Source organism: Daphnia magna, linkage group LG2, assembly GCF_020631705.1.
Source record: "Daphnia magna isolate NIES linkage group LG2, ASM2063170v1.1, whole genome shotgun sequence".
In the NCBI taxonomy this organism is placed as follows: domain Eukaryota; kingdom Metazoa; phylum Arthropoda; class Branchiopoda; order Diplostraca; family Daphniidae; genus Daphnia; species Daphnia magna.
In genome coordinates, this window is record NC_059183.1 from 18,548,971 (window position 1) to 18,565,553 (window position 16,583).

General features: G+C 40.8%; 3 protein-coding genes and 1 long non-coding RNA gene across 4 annotated transcripts; 2 read left to right on the forward strand and 2 right to left on the reverse strand.

The window, feature by feature from the left end:
* Positions 1-18: 18 nt before the first annotated feature.
* Positions 19-1,398, forward strand: LOC116915967 (triosephosphate isomerase). The gene is made up of 6 exons (XM_032921140.2): positions 19-264; positions 325-438; positions 499-593; positions 664-852; positions 922-957; positions 1,019-1,398. The coding sequence occupies exons 1-6, from the start codon at positions 150-152 to the stop codon at positions 1,223-1,225; spliced, it is 756 nt and encodes a 251-aa protein (XP_032777031.2). The 5' UTR covers positions 19-149; the 3' UTR covers positions 1,226-1,398.
* LOC116915958 (chloride channel protein 2) lies at positions 1,228-8,468 on the reverse strand. The gene is made up of 21 exons (XM_032921128.2): positions 8,081-8,468; positions 6,215-6,497; positions 6,009-6,137; positions 5,773-5,906; positions 5,548-5,704; positions 5,401-5,455; positions 5,282-5,330; positions 5,181-5,202; positions 5,015-5,099; positions 4,823-4,924; positions 4,513-4,747; positions 4,278-4,440; positions 3,991-4,221; positions 3,782-3,919; positions 3,601-3,715; positions 3,106-3,415; positions 2,862-3,010; positions 2,677-2,803; positions 2,346-2,591; positions 2,131-2,260; positions 1,228-2,070 (listed from the first exon to the last, which is right to left on the reverse strand). The coding sequence occupies exons 1-21, from the start codon at positions 8,153-8,155 to the stop codon at positions 1,892-1,894; spliced, it is 3,114 nt and encodes a 1,037-aa protein (XP_032777019.2). The 5' UTR covers positions 8,156-8,468; the 3' UTR covers positions 1,228-1,891.
* Positions 8,469-8,811: 343 nt separating this feature from the next.
* Positions 8,812-16,069, reverse strand: LOC116915960 (chloride channel protein 2). The gene is made up of 21 exons (XM_032921132.2): positions 15,931-16,069; positions 15,747-15,856; positions 13,454-13,736; positions 13,264-13,392; positions 13,060-13,193; positions 12,838-12,994; positions 12,665-12,768; positions 12,562-12,583; positions 12,383-12,467; positions 12,189-12,290; positions 11,833-12,067; positions 11,606-11,768; positions 11,293-11,523; positions 11,094-11,231; positions 10,912-11,032; positions 10,581-10,845; positions 10,392-10,513; positions 10,204-10,330; positions 9,917-10,138; positions 9,710-9,845; positions 8,812-9,608 (listed from the first exon to the last, which is right to left on the reverse strand). The coding sequence occupies exons 2-21, from the start codon at positions 15,804-15,806 to the stop codon at positions 9,370-9,372; spliced, it is 3,075 nt and encodes a 1,024-aa protein (XP_032777023.2). The 5' UTR covers positions 15,807-15,856; positions 15,931-16,069; the 3' UTR covers positions 8,812-9,369.
* On the forward strand, positions 15,855-16,377 carry LOC116915969. The gene is made up of 2 exons (XR_004390360.2): positions 15,855-15,966; positions 16,030-16,377. It is a non-coding gene; the product is annotated as an uncharacterized LOC116915969 (long non-coding RNA).
* Positions 16,378-16,583: the final 206 nt, after the last annotated feature.

Genomic DNA, 16,583 nt, shown 5'->3' on the forward strand with positions numbered 1-16,583 from the left:
CGACGTCTAGTTGTCAATCGATCTAAAGGGCAGCTCAAGGTGAACGTGAACTTCACACGACATTAATTTTCGTCAGACTCGTACCGGTACAGATTCAGTCTCTTCCAACATCTCTGTAAGGACAGTTACGTATATCCGTTGAATTCATAATGGCACCCGAACGCAAATTCTTTGTTGGCGGAAACTGGAAAATGAATGGCAACAAGAAAGAAATTGATGGAATCATCGCCTTTCTAACTGCTGGCCCTCTTGATCCTAATACAGGTAAATTAATAAATTAATTGCAATACTTGTGTTATTGCAGATGGATTGATTCTCTCATAGAATTGGTGTGTGGTGTCCCATCTTGTTACTTGGAGTACTGTCACCAGAAACTTCCAGGCACAATTGGAGTTGCTGCCCAGAATTGTTACAAGGTTCCTAAGGGTGCTTTCACTGGTATTTTTCTGTTTCATTATTCTAAGTATTGTATAAATACTATTATTAAAACTTGCCTAGGTGAAATTTCACCTGCTATGATCAAGGATGTTGGTGTAGAATGGGTCATCCTAGGCCACTCAGAAAGAAGAAATGTATTTGGTGAATCTGATGCTGTAAGATCCCAGCTTAAATTAAGAGAATCTACTTGTTTTTAATCTTAATGTGAATGTCTGGATATTGTAGCTTATTGCAGAAAAAGTTGGCCATGCGCTAAGTGAAGGCCTGAAAGTTATTCCTTGCATTGGAGAGAAACTGGAAGAGCGTGAGTCTGGTAAAACTGAGGAAGTTGTTTTCTCCCAACTGAAAGCAATTGTTCAAAAGATTCCCCTAGATAAATGGGAAAATGTGGTTATTGCATATGAGCCTGTTTGGGTAAAGATATCAATTATTGATTGCACCTACAACTCACATATAATTGTTGCCTTTTTGTTAACAATTTAGGCTATTGGAACAGGGAAGACAGCTTCTCCTCAGCAAGTATGTAATTTGTTTCTGTAGGTTATGTATTCTCCTTCTAAATTATTTTCTCGTTTTTAAGGCTCAAGAAGTCCATGGAAAATTGCGGCAATGGTTGTCTGAAAACGTGAATGCCGAGGTTGCCCAAAAGGTTCGAATTATTTATGGAGGATCTGTTACGGCTGAGAATTGCCGTGAACTGGCCAAAGAAGCAGATATTGATGGTTCGCTCGTAGGAGGAGCTTCACTGAAACCTGATTTCATTCACATAGTCAATGCCAGCCAGTGAAACCTGAAGTCAAGAAATCGTTTAAAAGATTTCTATTGTGTTTTTTTTTTCTCCAGGTAGTGGAATGCTTGATAAACTCCTTAACTTGATTTCTTCTTTCATGGCTTTCCCTAATCGTGTTGGTGTTCCTTTTTTATGTGTTCGTTAATAGAAATATAGGATATGAAAAATAACTACCTGCCACTAGTCCTTCATTTTGGTAGCAGAAATTTAAGAAACTGTTAACAAATTGCATCATTAATCACATTCTTCCTAATTATTTACATGGTAAGAAATTCTCGCCGTTGAAACTAAGTTAAAAAGAAAAAATTTAGATTTCGGCCTGTGTTTGAGGACGAAACAGAATCCTATTAGTTCTGTCTAGACATTAGGTTTGTTTTTCACTCCTGTAGGCAAAACAATAAAAAATGTACGGTTTTTCAAAAACAATTAAATGAAAAATCTTCAGAAAGTGCAAAGATTCGAATCTAAGCTTGTCTGCAAACTAAGAACAATTTCATTCGTATTAAACTGTACAAACGGTAAACGGACAGATAGGAAATCAACCGCCATACATTTAAAATCGTCGGTAACGGACATGGTTTTAACACCTTGAGTGTAAAAGGGATGCAAAAAAATTTCGTTACTACAAAAATTTGATCGTGAATCACGTCTAGAGGATGTAGCTCAAGGCTGATTATCAAGAAGAGAATTTTCAACAGGAGCATTAACATTGCTTTTTGAAATATTAGTTTCAACTGTTCCCGTACCACGAGAGAGAGACAGTTGCCGTAAAAACTTAACATGTCGCGGAGTCAACGTAGGTGTTTCTGGGTCAGGTTTTTCATTTTCTGAATGATGCGATTCTGTCAAGTGAAGTAGAACAATGTTATGCTTATATTTACAAGTCTTTGTGTCATAAATACCTGTCTCGCTATCCTTCTCGGTAGTACTTTGCAACAATTCGTCGCTGCTCGTATCATCCAGCACATTTCCTACGCGGGCACTAGCGCCTAGAAGCACACCCGAGTTGACGTCTTCAATCGCTTTGCGCAACTAATGAGATGAGATATTGAATTATAACCAAACTTCTTTACCTCGTTTAATTATCAATTAGATTCTACAGTAAAAGAGTAATTACCTCTGTAAGAGAAACAATACCAACCAATTTCCCTAGAGTAGTAACATAAGCGTGATGGACTCCAAGCAGTGAAAATATGGAATGAACTTTTAGTAATGAGGTCCGTTCAACCAACTGGAATGGGGCAGGATCGACTGAGCACTTTTTGAAGTCTACCGGCTTCAGCATTTCATTTTTCTCCCATTCCGCTTGTTCGTCAGGAGACATGTCAGCACCGTGCTCTTTGGCTTTTAACGAATAACTTACCTGTAGATGCCACAAGTTTCGAATCATTTAAAATCAGTTTTTTTTTTCTACCCAAGTGAACAAAAATTCCAAATGAAAAACAAACTTTTCGTTTGAAGTGAGGTGGAATAGGTGGCACCGCCGTCATGCTGCTAAGGAAACTGAAATTATCACTGTCTCCAGAATTTGATTGCTTTGATCGGAGAACGGTCTCAATGGCGTTGCGGAATTTGCTATGGAAAGCAGGGATATGAGTTCAAATAGATAATAGAAACCCATCAAATACGATACCTTCCCTCAACCCCAGTCACGGTGGAGTAGGTTGTGGGTGTTGGGAGCTCAACGGAAGAGGAATGTTTGCGTTCTCCGTTAGGGAAGGTAAATGAGCTAGTCCTCTTGAGAATAGATTTGATAAGTCTCTGAGGTGGCGTCTTGAGATTCTATCCGATACGCAGCGTTGCAGAAAGTCATGGAAAAACAAATTAAAACAGCAACATTAGATGAGTAAAGCGTGCTAGCAACATTTTTGTCCTACCGTTGTCGCCTCTTCTTTATCATCGGGTTCGACAGTAATTCGAGTCATTGCCAACGGGTCAAAAGATAAAGAACATGCACTGGCTTGTCGCTGTGGGCGCTCTGACGGCTGCGCCGTTTCGATATTGGAAACAACGGCTGTAGCTACGTTAGGCGATGTGATTATCTCAAAACGTGATATTTTTCGCCGGACAGGCACGGTAGGCTGCTGGGACACAAGTTCGGATTGAGGCATCAGCTGTGTTGGAGGGACAATAACAGACTCGGTGGATAGCAGAGCCATTTTAGCTTTTCGACGAAGTTCTTTTTTCCTAAAAAATTAAACGATGAATTTGAGAAGGCGCGTTATTTGCTGTCGTCCTAGCACAAGGGTTTGGCCGACCAATCATAGCCAAATACTGGGCCAGTCATATGTGAAAGTACAGAGGACTAGTTGCTGACGATTAGTAAAGTGAAATTTTAAAAGAAACTTTAACTGTGCTGTTTCCAACATTACTTTGCTTCTACAAAACGCTTGGCAGCGACCTCTGCACGACGCTCGGGCCCGATCTGACGTTCTAATAACGCTAGTAGTTCTAAGCGTTGAACAGAGCCAAACAAAATTTTTTGTTCTGCATTAGAGAAGAAAAAAAGAAGACAGTTAGAATACAGTGCTCGATGAAAAAGTAGCTGATTACCTGTGTCGCCCAGCAGAGGGAACGAGCGGATTCCTTGACTGTTTCCAATTATATTCTTCAGCTCACCGTATGTAATTCCATGCCAGATATACTTGACATTCCGGTTCATAAAGTCCTCAACGCAGATGCTGTGAATAGCTATATAACGTTCAATAAAAGCATTTAAGTTGAATTTAGAAAAAGAGTAACGGAGAGGCATGTTGCAATACCGCTTCTGGATGGAAGAATATTAGGAAGATAAGGCAGCTTCTTGATCATGATAATTGACTCGTAAAGTGATGGTTGGAGGAGAGTGGATATGGCATTGGACACTATAACGGCTACAAGGACGGGAATGATATGCTGGATTTGCCCAGTCATCTCTGCGACGACCACGCTAATCGAAACCGTATGAGTAACGCCGGCCGAGAAAGCTGCCGCACCAACAATAGCGTAGCCTCCTAAATTGGGATATTGTGGATCAAGTCCTATCATTGAGCTGAATACAAGATCCTACCTGGTAAAATAGGATGTAAGACTCCAGCAGTGCGGATACCCTCCGGAAACCATAGATACATAGCTTCACCTATGATCCTTCCAAACGCTGCCCCCACTTTAAAAATAGGAATAAGGCTGCCCGTAGGAACAGGCAATGTTGATGCGAGAATACTCAGAAAAAACTGCAAGTTAAAAAGACGTCGTTCTTTGTTATCAGCTTTCTTTGAATGATTCCAAAACAAATTGAAACTTACGTTGGCCGCCATGAAAATTCCAAGAGCTACAAAGAGGTTCGTGTTTGCCACATCCCAGTGCGAGAGTCTATCAACCTGCTCTACCGACAGGTCATCGCTTAGCCAAGTGAAATTGGCAAACAAGGCACCGACCTGCTGTTTCGTCGATAATGTCGTGGCCAAATAACGCCCAAAACCCGAAGGGTAAAACAGCGATGCAATAAAGACAGACACCAGACTCGGATAAATGAAGCGGCTGCAAAGGATAACAATGGATGTGAAGAGAACAATGAGACTTTGAAATGAATAAAGACGAATGGAAAACACTTACTTGAATTTGAGGAATGTGCTAATCTTTTTATTGTTGCGCATAAAAAGAACATAACGTCGATGAAATAAAACAAAAACGGCTCCAGACAGGCCGCCAAACACCCTTTTGATTGAAATTGATGATTATTTCGAACTGTAACAAGTGCGGCAACTAGTTGGCTAGAATTGTAAAAGGTCACTTCTGAAAACTTACCCAACAAGTGCAAAAATAAATAATTCATGAGGGTCATATGGGAAATCGACTTGAAAACTGGTAGGAAAGACTGTCGTAAGAGTTTCTAAAATCGCAATAAAATTGTGTTATGAAAAACCAGTTAAGCATTAGGGGGGCAAATAATGATTATTGATTTTTACGGTACCTTCTGAATTGGACCAATAAGCCTACATAAAAAATCAGATAAAGTAGATTATAAGGGTCGTTAAATAACGGATCATCATGAAAGAAAATCAAGATGCTCACCAAAAGCCGAAACATGAGGGCGCTAAAGACGGCAGAGAAGAACCCGCGCCTTATCAATAGAATTTTAAATTAGTTCGTTTACCTTTCCAGGTTAGTCATTAGTATTCTATAAAATTTACCAGTAATTTCGGATTGCAAAATACACGGAAGTGACTTCAATGCTAAACAGCACCCCTATCATTTCAATCAGGAATTATTTTCAAACCGGTGAATTGATTATGGCGCAACAAATGGACAAAACACATTTCGCCAATCGATTTCCTTACCTCCTATGGGAGCACCAAGGCTGCAGGACACGCCCACGGCACAAGCAGCAGCTAACATATCAGTCTTTCGTGACTCGTTCTCGTAAATTCCTTTAAAAGAAGACAGTAGTTGCGACAAAAGTGTACCAACGATACTGCCGATATGGACAAGTGGACCCTGTTTAAACCGTTATAATTTCGTATTCTGTGAAATCTGGTTCAACTGCAAGCAAAAAAATGATATACCTCTTTTCCTAAGGGCATACCAGAACCCAAGGCAGCAGTGAGGCCAACAGTTTTGGCAACAAGAGTGCGAAATGTCAAATATTCTTTAAGGACCACGCCTCGCATGATAGTCTTCATTTCGGGAATCCCTGAGCCTGAAAGAGTTCAATAAATGCCGCCATGAGAATCAGAGGTTGTAAAATTTCGCGGACTTCCATCCAAAGATGAATGATCAAGATGAAAAAAAGCGTAAATACCGACAGCCTGGGGTGAAACTATAAATACGAAGCCAGCCGCAAATAGAACGAGGGAGATGGGCAACGTGATCCAGGCCAGGTATTGAACAGCGGGATGAATTGTAAATTCATTATACATCCAAAGGCGAGCTTTGGACGTCCATAAAAATGAGCGTTGTCATAAAACAGACGGTGAGTAAGCAATTTTTTGTTTTAGCTGAACCTACCAGTAAAACACATGTAGATGCCCAAGTCCATGGTAAAACTGAGCAGAGCCATTATTATGCCAAGTAGGGCAAGGAAAGCCCAATCTTCTCCTACTTTTGCGAACGTTTTGCTCCAAATGTATTTGAGCACTTGGAGAAAACGTGCAAACCACTTGCCATAATGAGCTTGCAGTTCCTTACTTCGTATCTTGGCTCCGGTGACGCTCTTTTTTTCACGCCGGCGGATCTGTTGCGCCTGTTCCTTGGCGTAGTCGGCGAGGCTCCTCGAATATTGGCCATACATCTTTTTGAACAATATGCAACAAAAAAACAAACACGTTATTCATGACACCCTACGGCTCTTTTTACTTTTTCTTAGAAAGGATCATAATCAAAAGAAAAGGGCTAATATAACTGTATTCTTTCCGCCAAATTTGATTTCACCGGTCAACGGTAAAATCATTTCTGCTGTTAGCCTAGATATATGATGATTAAGTCGAAAGTCGGGCGCATGCGAGAGTTCATAATTGACGGTGAAGCCATGAAGGAAAGCGTTTGAAATTGAATATAACAGAAGATAAAGTAAGATCAAACCAAACAAAAAGAACTGTATGAAAGCGCATTGTAAAGGTTCCCGGAAATCGTGGTTTATCATTTGTGAGCGATTCGGTATCACACCACCTCCACCACCAGGAAGGGAAACTCGACGCCGTCGTGTGCATGAACGCAAACCGCTTAAAAAAATGATTCACAATTGATGACGAAGAGTGGCGTGTCGTTCACTAGACGAAGGCCAAAACAAATTATGCCTGGTCACAAAATTGTTCCTATACACCATTCATTTCGCAACTCCTTGTATTGTTCGATGTCGTGTTGTCACATTACAGCCCACGTACCCAAAGGAATCGATTAATTGTATAACTGCCACCCGGTTATTTATGATAACCTTCAGTAGTTCCAGTATCAAGTTCGAATAAATGGGGCGTTGTCCCTAGGTTTTCTTTTCGTCCTATCCCTCTTCACTTTCATTCTTTTAGTAGACAGGTAAATCAGAACAAGGTTATCTTGATCTAAATATCTTGGTATTGTTTTGTAATGCTTACAACGCCTGTTAAGGCATTTGTTTTAAGCTTCTGGTTTTAAATTCAGATAGAGGAAGCGATGAAGGGGAAACCTGAAATCCACGGTCCAGATCTTCTGGAAACTTCATAAATATTTTTCTTTGTACTTTTCCCGATTCAAGGAAGGTCGGATCCTGGTACGAGAAACAGGAAAACACCTTGCATTGCGGTTCATGGGTTTCGATTACAAGATATACATTTTTGGAAATTCCATTATAATGAGTAAGTGTACTGTGACGGACAAAACCCGAAATCTTCACCGCTCGTCATCTTCGCATTACGGGCTTCCAACGCAAACAGTAATCCCAAAAATTATGGGTTTAATGTCCACGCGAGCCGCAGGTATTGAAATGAGCAAGCCAGAAAGTCAATAGATTTAGATTGTGTCGGCTCTCTTTTCGAAAGGAACGTAACGAGCAGTTGCTTATCAGTAGAATGATAGATATCAGTCTAGTTTGCCAGTGGGAAAAACGTGTAACGAAATAGTTTCATTGCACCAAAACAATGGGGATGCAGCAGTACAACGGATTAGCGTCTGCAACGGGTTCGCTGTTCTCTCATTTCGATACAAGAATCATCTTGGCCTTCAATTTTTATCTTATTGAATTACTTTGCAGGAAATGTCAGCCTTACAGAAACACCCGGCATTGAAAATTCAACACACACAATACAGAATATCCGCCATTAGGGTGATAACCTCTATATTGTGGTTGTGGTTTTCTATCGAAGTATCTAGGACAAATTTCGAAAAAACGTCTAAACTTACCAAAGTTGTCTGGTAGCCCATCTCCAGTACATTTTTATTGTCGTTGCTTGCCACTTCTGCTGACGCCATTTTCATGTGTTTATTTTTTTTTTTTTTTAAGAGATTATTTTCACTGTTTATTTATTTTCCCCCCAAATTCTATGGCGTATGCACTGCTATTAGAACGCGAGGTGTATATGTTGTGATAGACGATTTTTGGCCGTGAAAAATGCTCGGAAAAACCACAAGATTTTGTTTTTCACTGACAGTCAACAAAGGAACAAAAAACCAAGGTCAACAACCTTTCAATAGCACTCTAGTACTTTATTAAACCCCCTAAGCAATTTTGTATTTACTTACTAATGATGCTAGAAATTGAGAACGAGGTGGGCACAACCCACCAACTAGAGCGCTCGGGCTCGACTGACGAAAGACGCCTGAGTCACTTGGGTCCAACGACATGCACATGGGCCCCCCCTTTCGGGCAGCCGCACATTTATTTCCTTGAATTGCACCTATGGCCAGACATTTGACCACCCCTGGATAATGAGCGATCAACGGCCAGGGGTCGGGAAGTATCAAAGGTGAAAAAGTCTCGTCTATCACGAAAGATTTTCCAGATATCGAATTTTTCTGACCGATTTCTATTATCGTCTGCTGAAAACATTTAGACTTTGCTGCCTTTTTACGCTAATAAATTACGAGAAAAACATGTCAGGTGCAAAGATAAAATGGCACATAAAGGACTGATAAACATAAAAGAAAAATCTATTCGTTTCGTGAATACAAATAAAACAAGGAATGAGACATGAAAGACAATATAAATGGTACGAACTTGACATACCAAAACAGCTTGCTCGTGAAACGAGAGGTCAACTCTTGGTAGTAAACAAGTGGTTTAGCTTTCAGGTCAGGGAACAAAAGAAATTGAAAATGACAAAAATCAAAAACGGAATGAAAGCGTGTTGGTCATTTTTAAATTCTACTATGACGAGTTCTGGTAGAATAACTGAACTCTTTGCATTACGAAATGGCGGCTGTTGAGATTTCAATCAACAAACGTTTAGAAGGGGGAAAATGAGGTATTCATTGAAAGAGGACTCTAAAGCAATCTACACTTTGAGCAAAAAGGGAACACACAATGGTATTTACGTTTTAGAAAAAGGCGAAATTAAATGCAATTAGCTTCAGATGGTCCATTAAGAACACAGTCCATAACACATGTTAATACTGATCCACGCCTTTTTAGTCCTGTTGCAATCTTCATTGCAATCAAAAATATGAAAGTTTGGTTTCATTTTACAACTGGTTTAATTACTATTAGTGTTAGAAAATTCTCCAGTCCTACTGGGGCATGCAAATCCACTGGGCACAATCAATTTGATGCTGTTGTCCTGCGGCAGGATCGTTGATGCAGTGTTCTCTACGTTGACCGACACAGCTGGCAGTTGATGAACATCAAATTGCACCGGAATCACAAAGGCAGATGAAGGTGATTCGTCTTGGTCCGTCTCGGAATCAGAATCCGATACTCCGGGCAAATCGGGACCTGTGCGTACCAAAATAACGTTTTTGTGGTAAGAATTTTTCCTTTTCTTTTGCAATTTTCCCAAAATAAAAAAAACAACAATACGGTTGTTCGCCTTGTACCTGTTTCAAGATCTTTCGGAGCGCCCGGGGAGACACCTTGAAGATCGAATTCGCTGTTGTCCCCTTGGCTACTAAAACTATAGCGGTGAAATGCTAGAGACACACCTGAATTCACGTCTTCTATAGCTTTACGTAACTAGAATAAAAACCAGAAAAAGCAGGCTTTAACAAATAGCAATTTTGGCTTGAATCAAACAAAAGACTCACTTCTGATAAGGATACTATGCCAATGAGCCGGCCAATCGTCGTAACATAAGCGCGGTTGACGCCCAATAATGAGAACATTGAATGGACTTTGAGCAGTGAGGTTCGTTCAACTAGTTGGAAGGGAGCAGGGTCGACGTGGCACATGTGGAAGTCTACTGGTTTGAGCATTTCGCTTTCTTCCCATTCTTTCTTCTCTTCGGGTGTCATGTCAATCGATTTATTCTGCATAGACCAACAATTTATAAAATACTGTCTCTGTAATATGAAACAACAACAAAAAGTCTCACCGTTGCACCAGCGTTTTTGAACAAATTTGGACTATTTGGTGCGGATGTGGCAGCAATAGAAAAATTAAATATGCCTCCATTTGCAGTCGATTTGCGGATGAAAGCGCCTATGGCTTGTCGGAATTTGCTGCGCGATGAAAAATTCATGAGAATCAGCTTTCGGCGATGAATAATGTAAGCATACTGACCTTCCTTCGGCCTCGGTTATCGTTGAAGTAGGAGTTGTATGGATCGCTTGTTGAGACAATGTTGGCCGACCGGAACCGAACCGATTAATTTTTTTCAGAATTGATTTCCTCGGTTGCGTTTCCTACAATGAAAATGGGGGAGACATTTTAGCGACGCTTAAATAGAGCAAATCAATGGGTCGATGCTACTTCATCTGTTTCAGTGGACTGAATGGAAACGGGAGTTTGCGGCTCGGGTAACGGCAATAACGTGATCAGCTGGAGTTGCTGAAGTTGGTGCGATGAACGCTGAATTGCAATTTCGGTTGAACCACTACCCAAATCATCCGTCGCTTTCACAACTTCGAACCGAGAAGTTTGTTGCTTGGTGCAATCCTGCGTTGGCGATTCTTTCTTTTTATCCAGACGACATGGTGGGGGATCAAGGTTTATCGGGATAACATGACCGCAGCTCCTGCACGAAATTACAACATTACTCCGTGCTTTCTTTTAAATTGGACTTGTTCCAGCACGATCTCACCTCGCCTGAATTTCAATTTGTCGTTGCGCGGCCACTTTCATGCGGCGTTCATGCCCAACGTGACGCTTTACAAGCTCGATCAGCTCACCGCGTTGAATTGATCCAAGGAGAACCATGTTTCCTGCAGAGTTGAAGGAATCATGATTATGGGAAAATTGCTAAATATTCAGGAAGTAACAAACTTGGGTTGTCCACAAGCGGAAAAGAGCGGATTTTCTGTCTTTCCCTTATAACGGCTTTCAGCTCTGCGAAAGTCATGCCATTCCAAATGTACTTGATGTTACGATTCATAAAATCTTCGACGAAAATCTCGTAAGCAGCTGTTAAGGAAAATCAGCTGTTATTTTGATCGAATTTTCAACTTTTCTGAACGAAAAATACCACTGCTGGAGGATATGATGCCCGGCAAGTAGGGCAGTTTCTTGATCATGATAATTGAATCGTAAAGAGATGGTTGTAACAGAGTAGAAATGGCATTAGAAACCAAGACAGCCACTAGGACAGGGATGATGTGTTGGATCTGGCCAGTCATTTCGGAGACAACAACGCAAATCGAGATGGAATGGGTCACGCCAGCCGAAAATGCAGCAGCTCCTACAATAGCGTATCCTCCTGAAACGGGTGAAAAGCCAACGGTTTAATCTCCATTTTGCATACAATTCTCGAACAGGCGAATACTGGACTATCTCATTACCTGGGAGGACAGGTGATATGATGGATCCTATACGGATACCTTCGGGAAACCAGAGATGCATAGCCTCGCCAATGATACGCCCGAAAGCTGCTCCTATCTTAAAAATTGGGATGAGACTGCCGGATGGGACTGGAAGGGTAGAAGCTAAAACTGTCAGAAAAAACTATGAAAACAAACAACCGTTAGTTTCCTGTAAATTATTCGTGTGTAGTGTTTAACGCGAATACCGTTGTGGCCATGTAGATCCCAAGCGTAACAAAAAGATTGCTGTACTCATTTGTCCAGTGAGAAACAATTTCAGATTGCTCTGCCGTCAAATCATCGCCCATCCAGGTGAAGTTGGAGAACAAGCTCATAATCTGTTGTCTCGTCGTCAAGGTTGATACCAAGAACTGTCCCAAGCCCGGCGGAAAGTACAAGGTTGCGATGAAAAGCGAAACCACAGCCGGATAGATAAAACGACTAGTGGGATCGAATGAAACAAAAAGGGTAAGTCCAAAGGAAAGGCGAGTTGTTTGTTGTTGATTTTGGCAATCAGAGACCAAACGTAAAATAAGACGATTCAAAAAATAATGCGACTTACTTCTTTTGAAGAAACGCACTGATCCTTTTATTTTTCCGCATGAATAGGACGTACTTCCTGTGACATAACACAAAAAGGGCTCCCGATAAGCCACCAAAAGCCCTAATGTCAAAATGCCAAAGAGGTCGATAAAATTATGTGCAATGAGATGATAATGAGGTGTTGACTATAGCAATAAACATCAATTATCTCACCCAATCAATGCATAGATAAAAAGCTCGTGGGGATCATAAGGAAAATCAACTCGAAAGTCAGTCCGAAACATTGCCGTCAAGGTTTCTGTTTGTTAAAAATAACAAATTAGATAGGAGATTATTCATTAATGTTAATATGGGGGAAAATTGAAGGAAATCATGGACAAATTTTTTTTTACCTTCTGTCTCAAACCAGTAAGCCTGTATACAAATAAGGAAAATAAAACCAGATTTTAGTGAACGAGCCAATTAGAAAGAATTTTAATATGAAATGCATCGTACCAAGAGCCGAAACATGAGAGCGCCAAACACTGCGGAAAAGAAGCCGCGCCAATAATTACGAATGGCGAAATAAACGGACGTGACTTCAATACTAAACAGTACCCCTATGAGAGAAATAAAAAAAAAATTTATGAATAGGAAAAAAACTAACCTGACCCAACAAAGTTAATTACCTCCAATTGGTGCAGCAAAATTACAGGACACACCTACAGCGCATGCAGCCGCCAACATTTCGCTGTTTCTCGACTCGTTTTCGTAGATTCCCTTGAAAGACGTCACAAGTTTTGACATGAGTGTAGCCACGATACTGGCAATATGTACTAGCGGGCCCTAAAAAAAAATATCAACGATTATTCTAACGGTAAAATGTTTAAACTACTAAAAAATAATTATACCTCTTTGCCTAATGGCATGCCACTACCTAGCGCGGCCGTTAAAGCTACAATTTTCGCCACTCCAGTGCGGAATGTCAAATATTCTTTGAGAACGACACCTCGCAGAATAGTTTTCATCTCTGGAATTCCGGAACCTGAAATAAATTAAACAAAATAATTTGCTTTTAGCAAATGAATCGTAAGTTAAGAGAAAGTAAAAATTACCTATAGCTTGTGGAGCTACCAAGTAGACAAATCCAGCGGAAAAGAGGACGAGGAAGACGGGCAAACAAATCCAAGCTAGATAGCGTTCGGTTGGATGCGTAGCCAGTTCAAAATACATCCACATGCGCGCTAAAAATTAAAAAATTTAGTAGCCCTGGTTAAACATTTTTTTGGAAGAGAATTAACTTACCCGTGTTGCATAGACTGACTCCGTAATCCATGATGTAGCTCAGCAAAGCCATGATGCTACCGAGGAGCGCCAAAAAGACCCAATCTTCGCCGATTTTGGCGAACGTGTGTCGCCATAAAAAGGATATTAAACGGAAGAATCGCGAAGTCCATTTGCCTTGATAAGAACGTAGCTCCTTATTTCTTATCTTTTCCTCCCTTTTGTGATTCTTTTGCATTTGGCGCAATTCTGCAGCTTGTTCGCGGGCGTATTCACCCAAACTCCTAGTGTATCGACCATACATCTTGGCATAGCACCAAACGCCACGATCAATTAAATAAAAAAACGAAAACGAAAAAAATTACGGTTTAAATGACTAGGCAGCAATCAGTGCGAATCACAAAAGTTTAACAATCTTCGTACTGATGTTCAACTTCAAATCAACTCTTGCATTTATTCAGTTTTCCCTAGACGACTCGTCTTCACTTTCGTCCAATCAGACGAAGAGTCACGATGATCTGTGACAAGTGTTGATGGCCTCATCGTGTAGGAGGATGTGAAGTCATCATTCAAAGCCCAAGGACTTGTAAACTGCAATCGATCTGAGCTGCTCTACTAGCTGTCCAATCGGAGAGCAGCGTAAACACAACTCATCTTCCAAACGCCCTCCCTCTTTGCTTCCATCAGCAGGAAGACGGAGGAAGAAGGATCCACGCATACCCCATAACACCGATACCAAAAGTCATTAGCCCTCAAAAAAAAAATAGACTGGGGAAAAGAAAAGGGTGTTTTGACCGCATTATCGGGCAATTGCAGTCAATTGATTATGTAATAGCCAGGAAGTAGCTTGGTTTTCAATAACGATGGACAATAACCTGGTTAATGATGAAGTAATAATGGATGAAATGTCCAGCCAGTTTAATGAACAAAGTCGCCTCTGTGTGATTTACGAGCGGACGGTAACACGAGGAGAGAATGAAAGTTATTAATGTCTAATGTGGTAATCAATTTGTCCAATTATATGGGTTTGCTTTTCCTTTCGCTGTGAAGATAGTCACTTTGCTTGTTCTGGTTTGTACCGGCTTTTTTCAATTTCTTTCAATGGGAACTGAGAAAAGTGCATCATGCATGATGAGATCTCGAGAATATGGTTACTGTTTGTAAACCAGCTTCTACGAGAGCAGTGTACGAGAGAGAGACTATCATCCGAGATCTTGTTTTGGGATAACGCGTTCATTCATCATTTCTATGGCCTTTCGTTCCACAACAGACTGAGATACACGTGTATCTGAATCGGATTGAACCGGTCAAACTTCATTCTTTGTCTACTTCCCATGCGATCGGCGTTGGTAATAAGATGACACACAATACCCCGTATCGTCTGGCCAACTGCTTGGCCACCCAACAAAGCATCTCTCTCTAGCTTACAGACTGGGCAAAGTATGTGGGTAGAACAAAGATTTCTTTTACACTGTTTGTTAAGTGTGACCCCAGGCTAATGGGAAATAGGCCGAAGTAAAAAGAGGGGTTTCACGAAAGGGTTTTCCCCATGTGTTTTTTATTTCCTTTCTTTGACCGCAAGGACGTGTATAGTTTGAGGTTAACAATAGCTTCTGCCACACCGTTGGATGCCCTTAGTTATACAAGAAAATGGGGTCGTTTTCACTTCTAGCTTGCGGCTAAGAGGGGAAAGCAGCTAAGCCTTTAAACTGGCGGTGACGGCTAAATAACTAACGCATAGATGTGGAGTATCAATGAACAAAGAGATAACTGGAAGAAATAAACCAATCGTGAGATTAAATAATTCCCTGAAGACAAATGCTGTAAAGTTCAATGAACTAAGGCAATGGGCGTTATTTGGAACCTGTCAGATTTCTCTGCCTGCATTCCCTGCACAAAAAAAACAACACAAAAGGCTATGACAGTCAAGCAAGGTCGAGCCGATCACTGTCCTCGAGCATCTTTGTGTTCTTCGTTTGGCAAGGCCAAAACTAAAAATAAAAGCACCTCGACGAGAGGGTCATCGAGAGGATTGGGGGAGTTCGACACTGAGCTATCGCTATGTTTTACCCTTAAACTTCTAGGAAACAATGAAACCGCTACTTCAGATTAACATGCGAAAATACATCTAAAGGCAATTAACTACGAAGCTATTTAAGCTTGGTAAGCTTTTTGTTCTCGATGACAGTTGACAAGTTCAGACCCTACATTATCAACGTTTGTTGTCCTAGCCGACAAAAACAGTCTTACTTCATTCGCAATTGTAAGTAGTACGGGCCCAGTGTAACATAACAATTAAGAATTTCCAACTTACCACAGTTGTTTGGTATCCCATTTCGAGTTCACATGTTTGTGGTTTGTCGTCGGTCGCCATGTTTTGAAAACCAATGTCCTTGATTAATTGTTTTTCTTTTCGTTAACAGGCTAAATGAAGAAACAGTCGAAACAATTGAATTTCAGTATTTGCTTTAAAGTGCAAACACTTATTGAGTTTCAACCTTTTCCCCACAGCTGTATCCAAAGCGAGACTGAGGGTTAGAGACTGTTGCTTAGCCACTATACACTACTAGTCTACTACCCTCTTTTCTTTTTAAAAGAATTTGTCTGGGCGAGTTCAAGTGCCATGGAGAGGGGGGGAGGAATGGAAGGTGCAGGGCGCCACCTTTACCCCACCAACAGGAATGACCCGTCTACGATAACAAACTCAAATCTAAATATACAATACACAAGACCTACCTCCCCACTTACGTACACAGCTCCAGGGCTAGAGATCTCAATCCATTTTAGTATACATCAGACATCGACATTGACGAATTTATTGAGCCTCCCTAACAGCTTTTTTTTCACAGTGTTGTCTGCTATTTAATGTTTTGAAATGTAGGGGTGGTAAGAAACGCAAGTTCAGCGAACTTACCAGAAATATATGGGCGTAATTTTCGAGTTTATCACCTTGTATACAATTTCCTGTTATTAGCTGACCTAGTAATTGAAATCCTAGCAAAGTTCACATCATAATGGCATTGTGGCTTTAAAAACTGCTAAAAAGCGAAAGATCGACCTAATTTTTCGTCTGCCGACCTATTGAAAAACGATCCTCTCCAGCTCGTATGTTATGCAACTCGTTTGTTTTACGAAACAACACCACGATGTG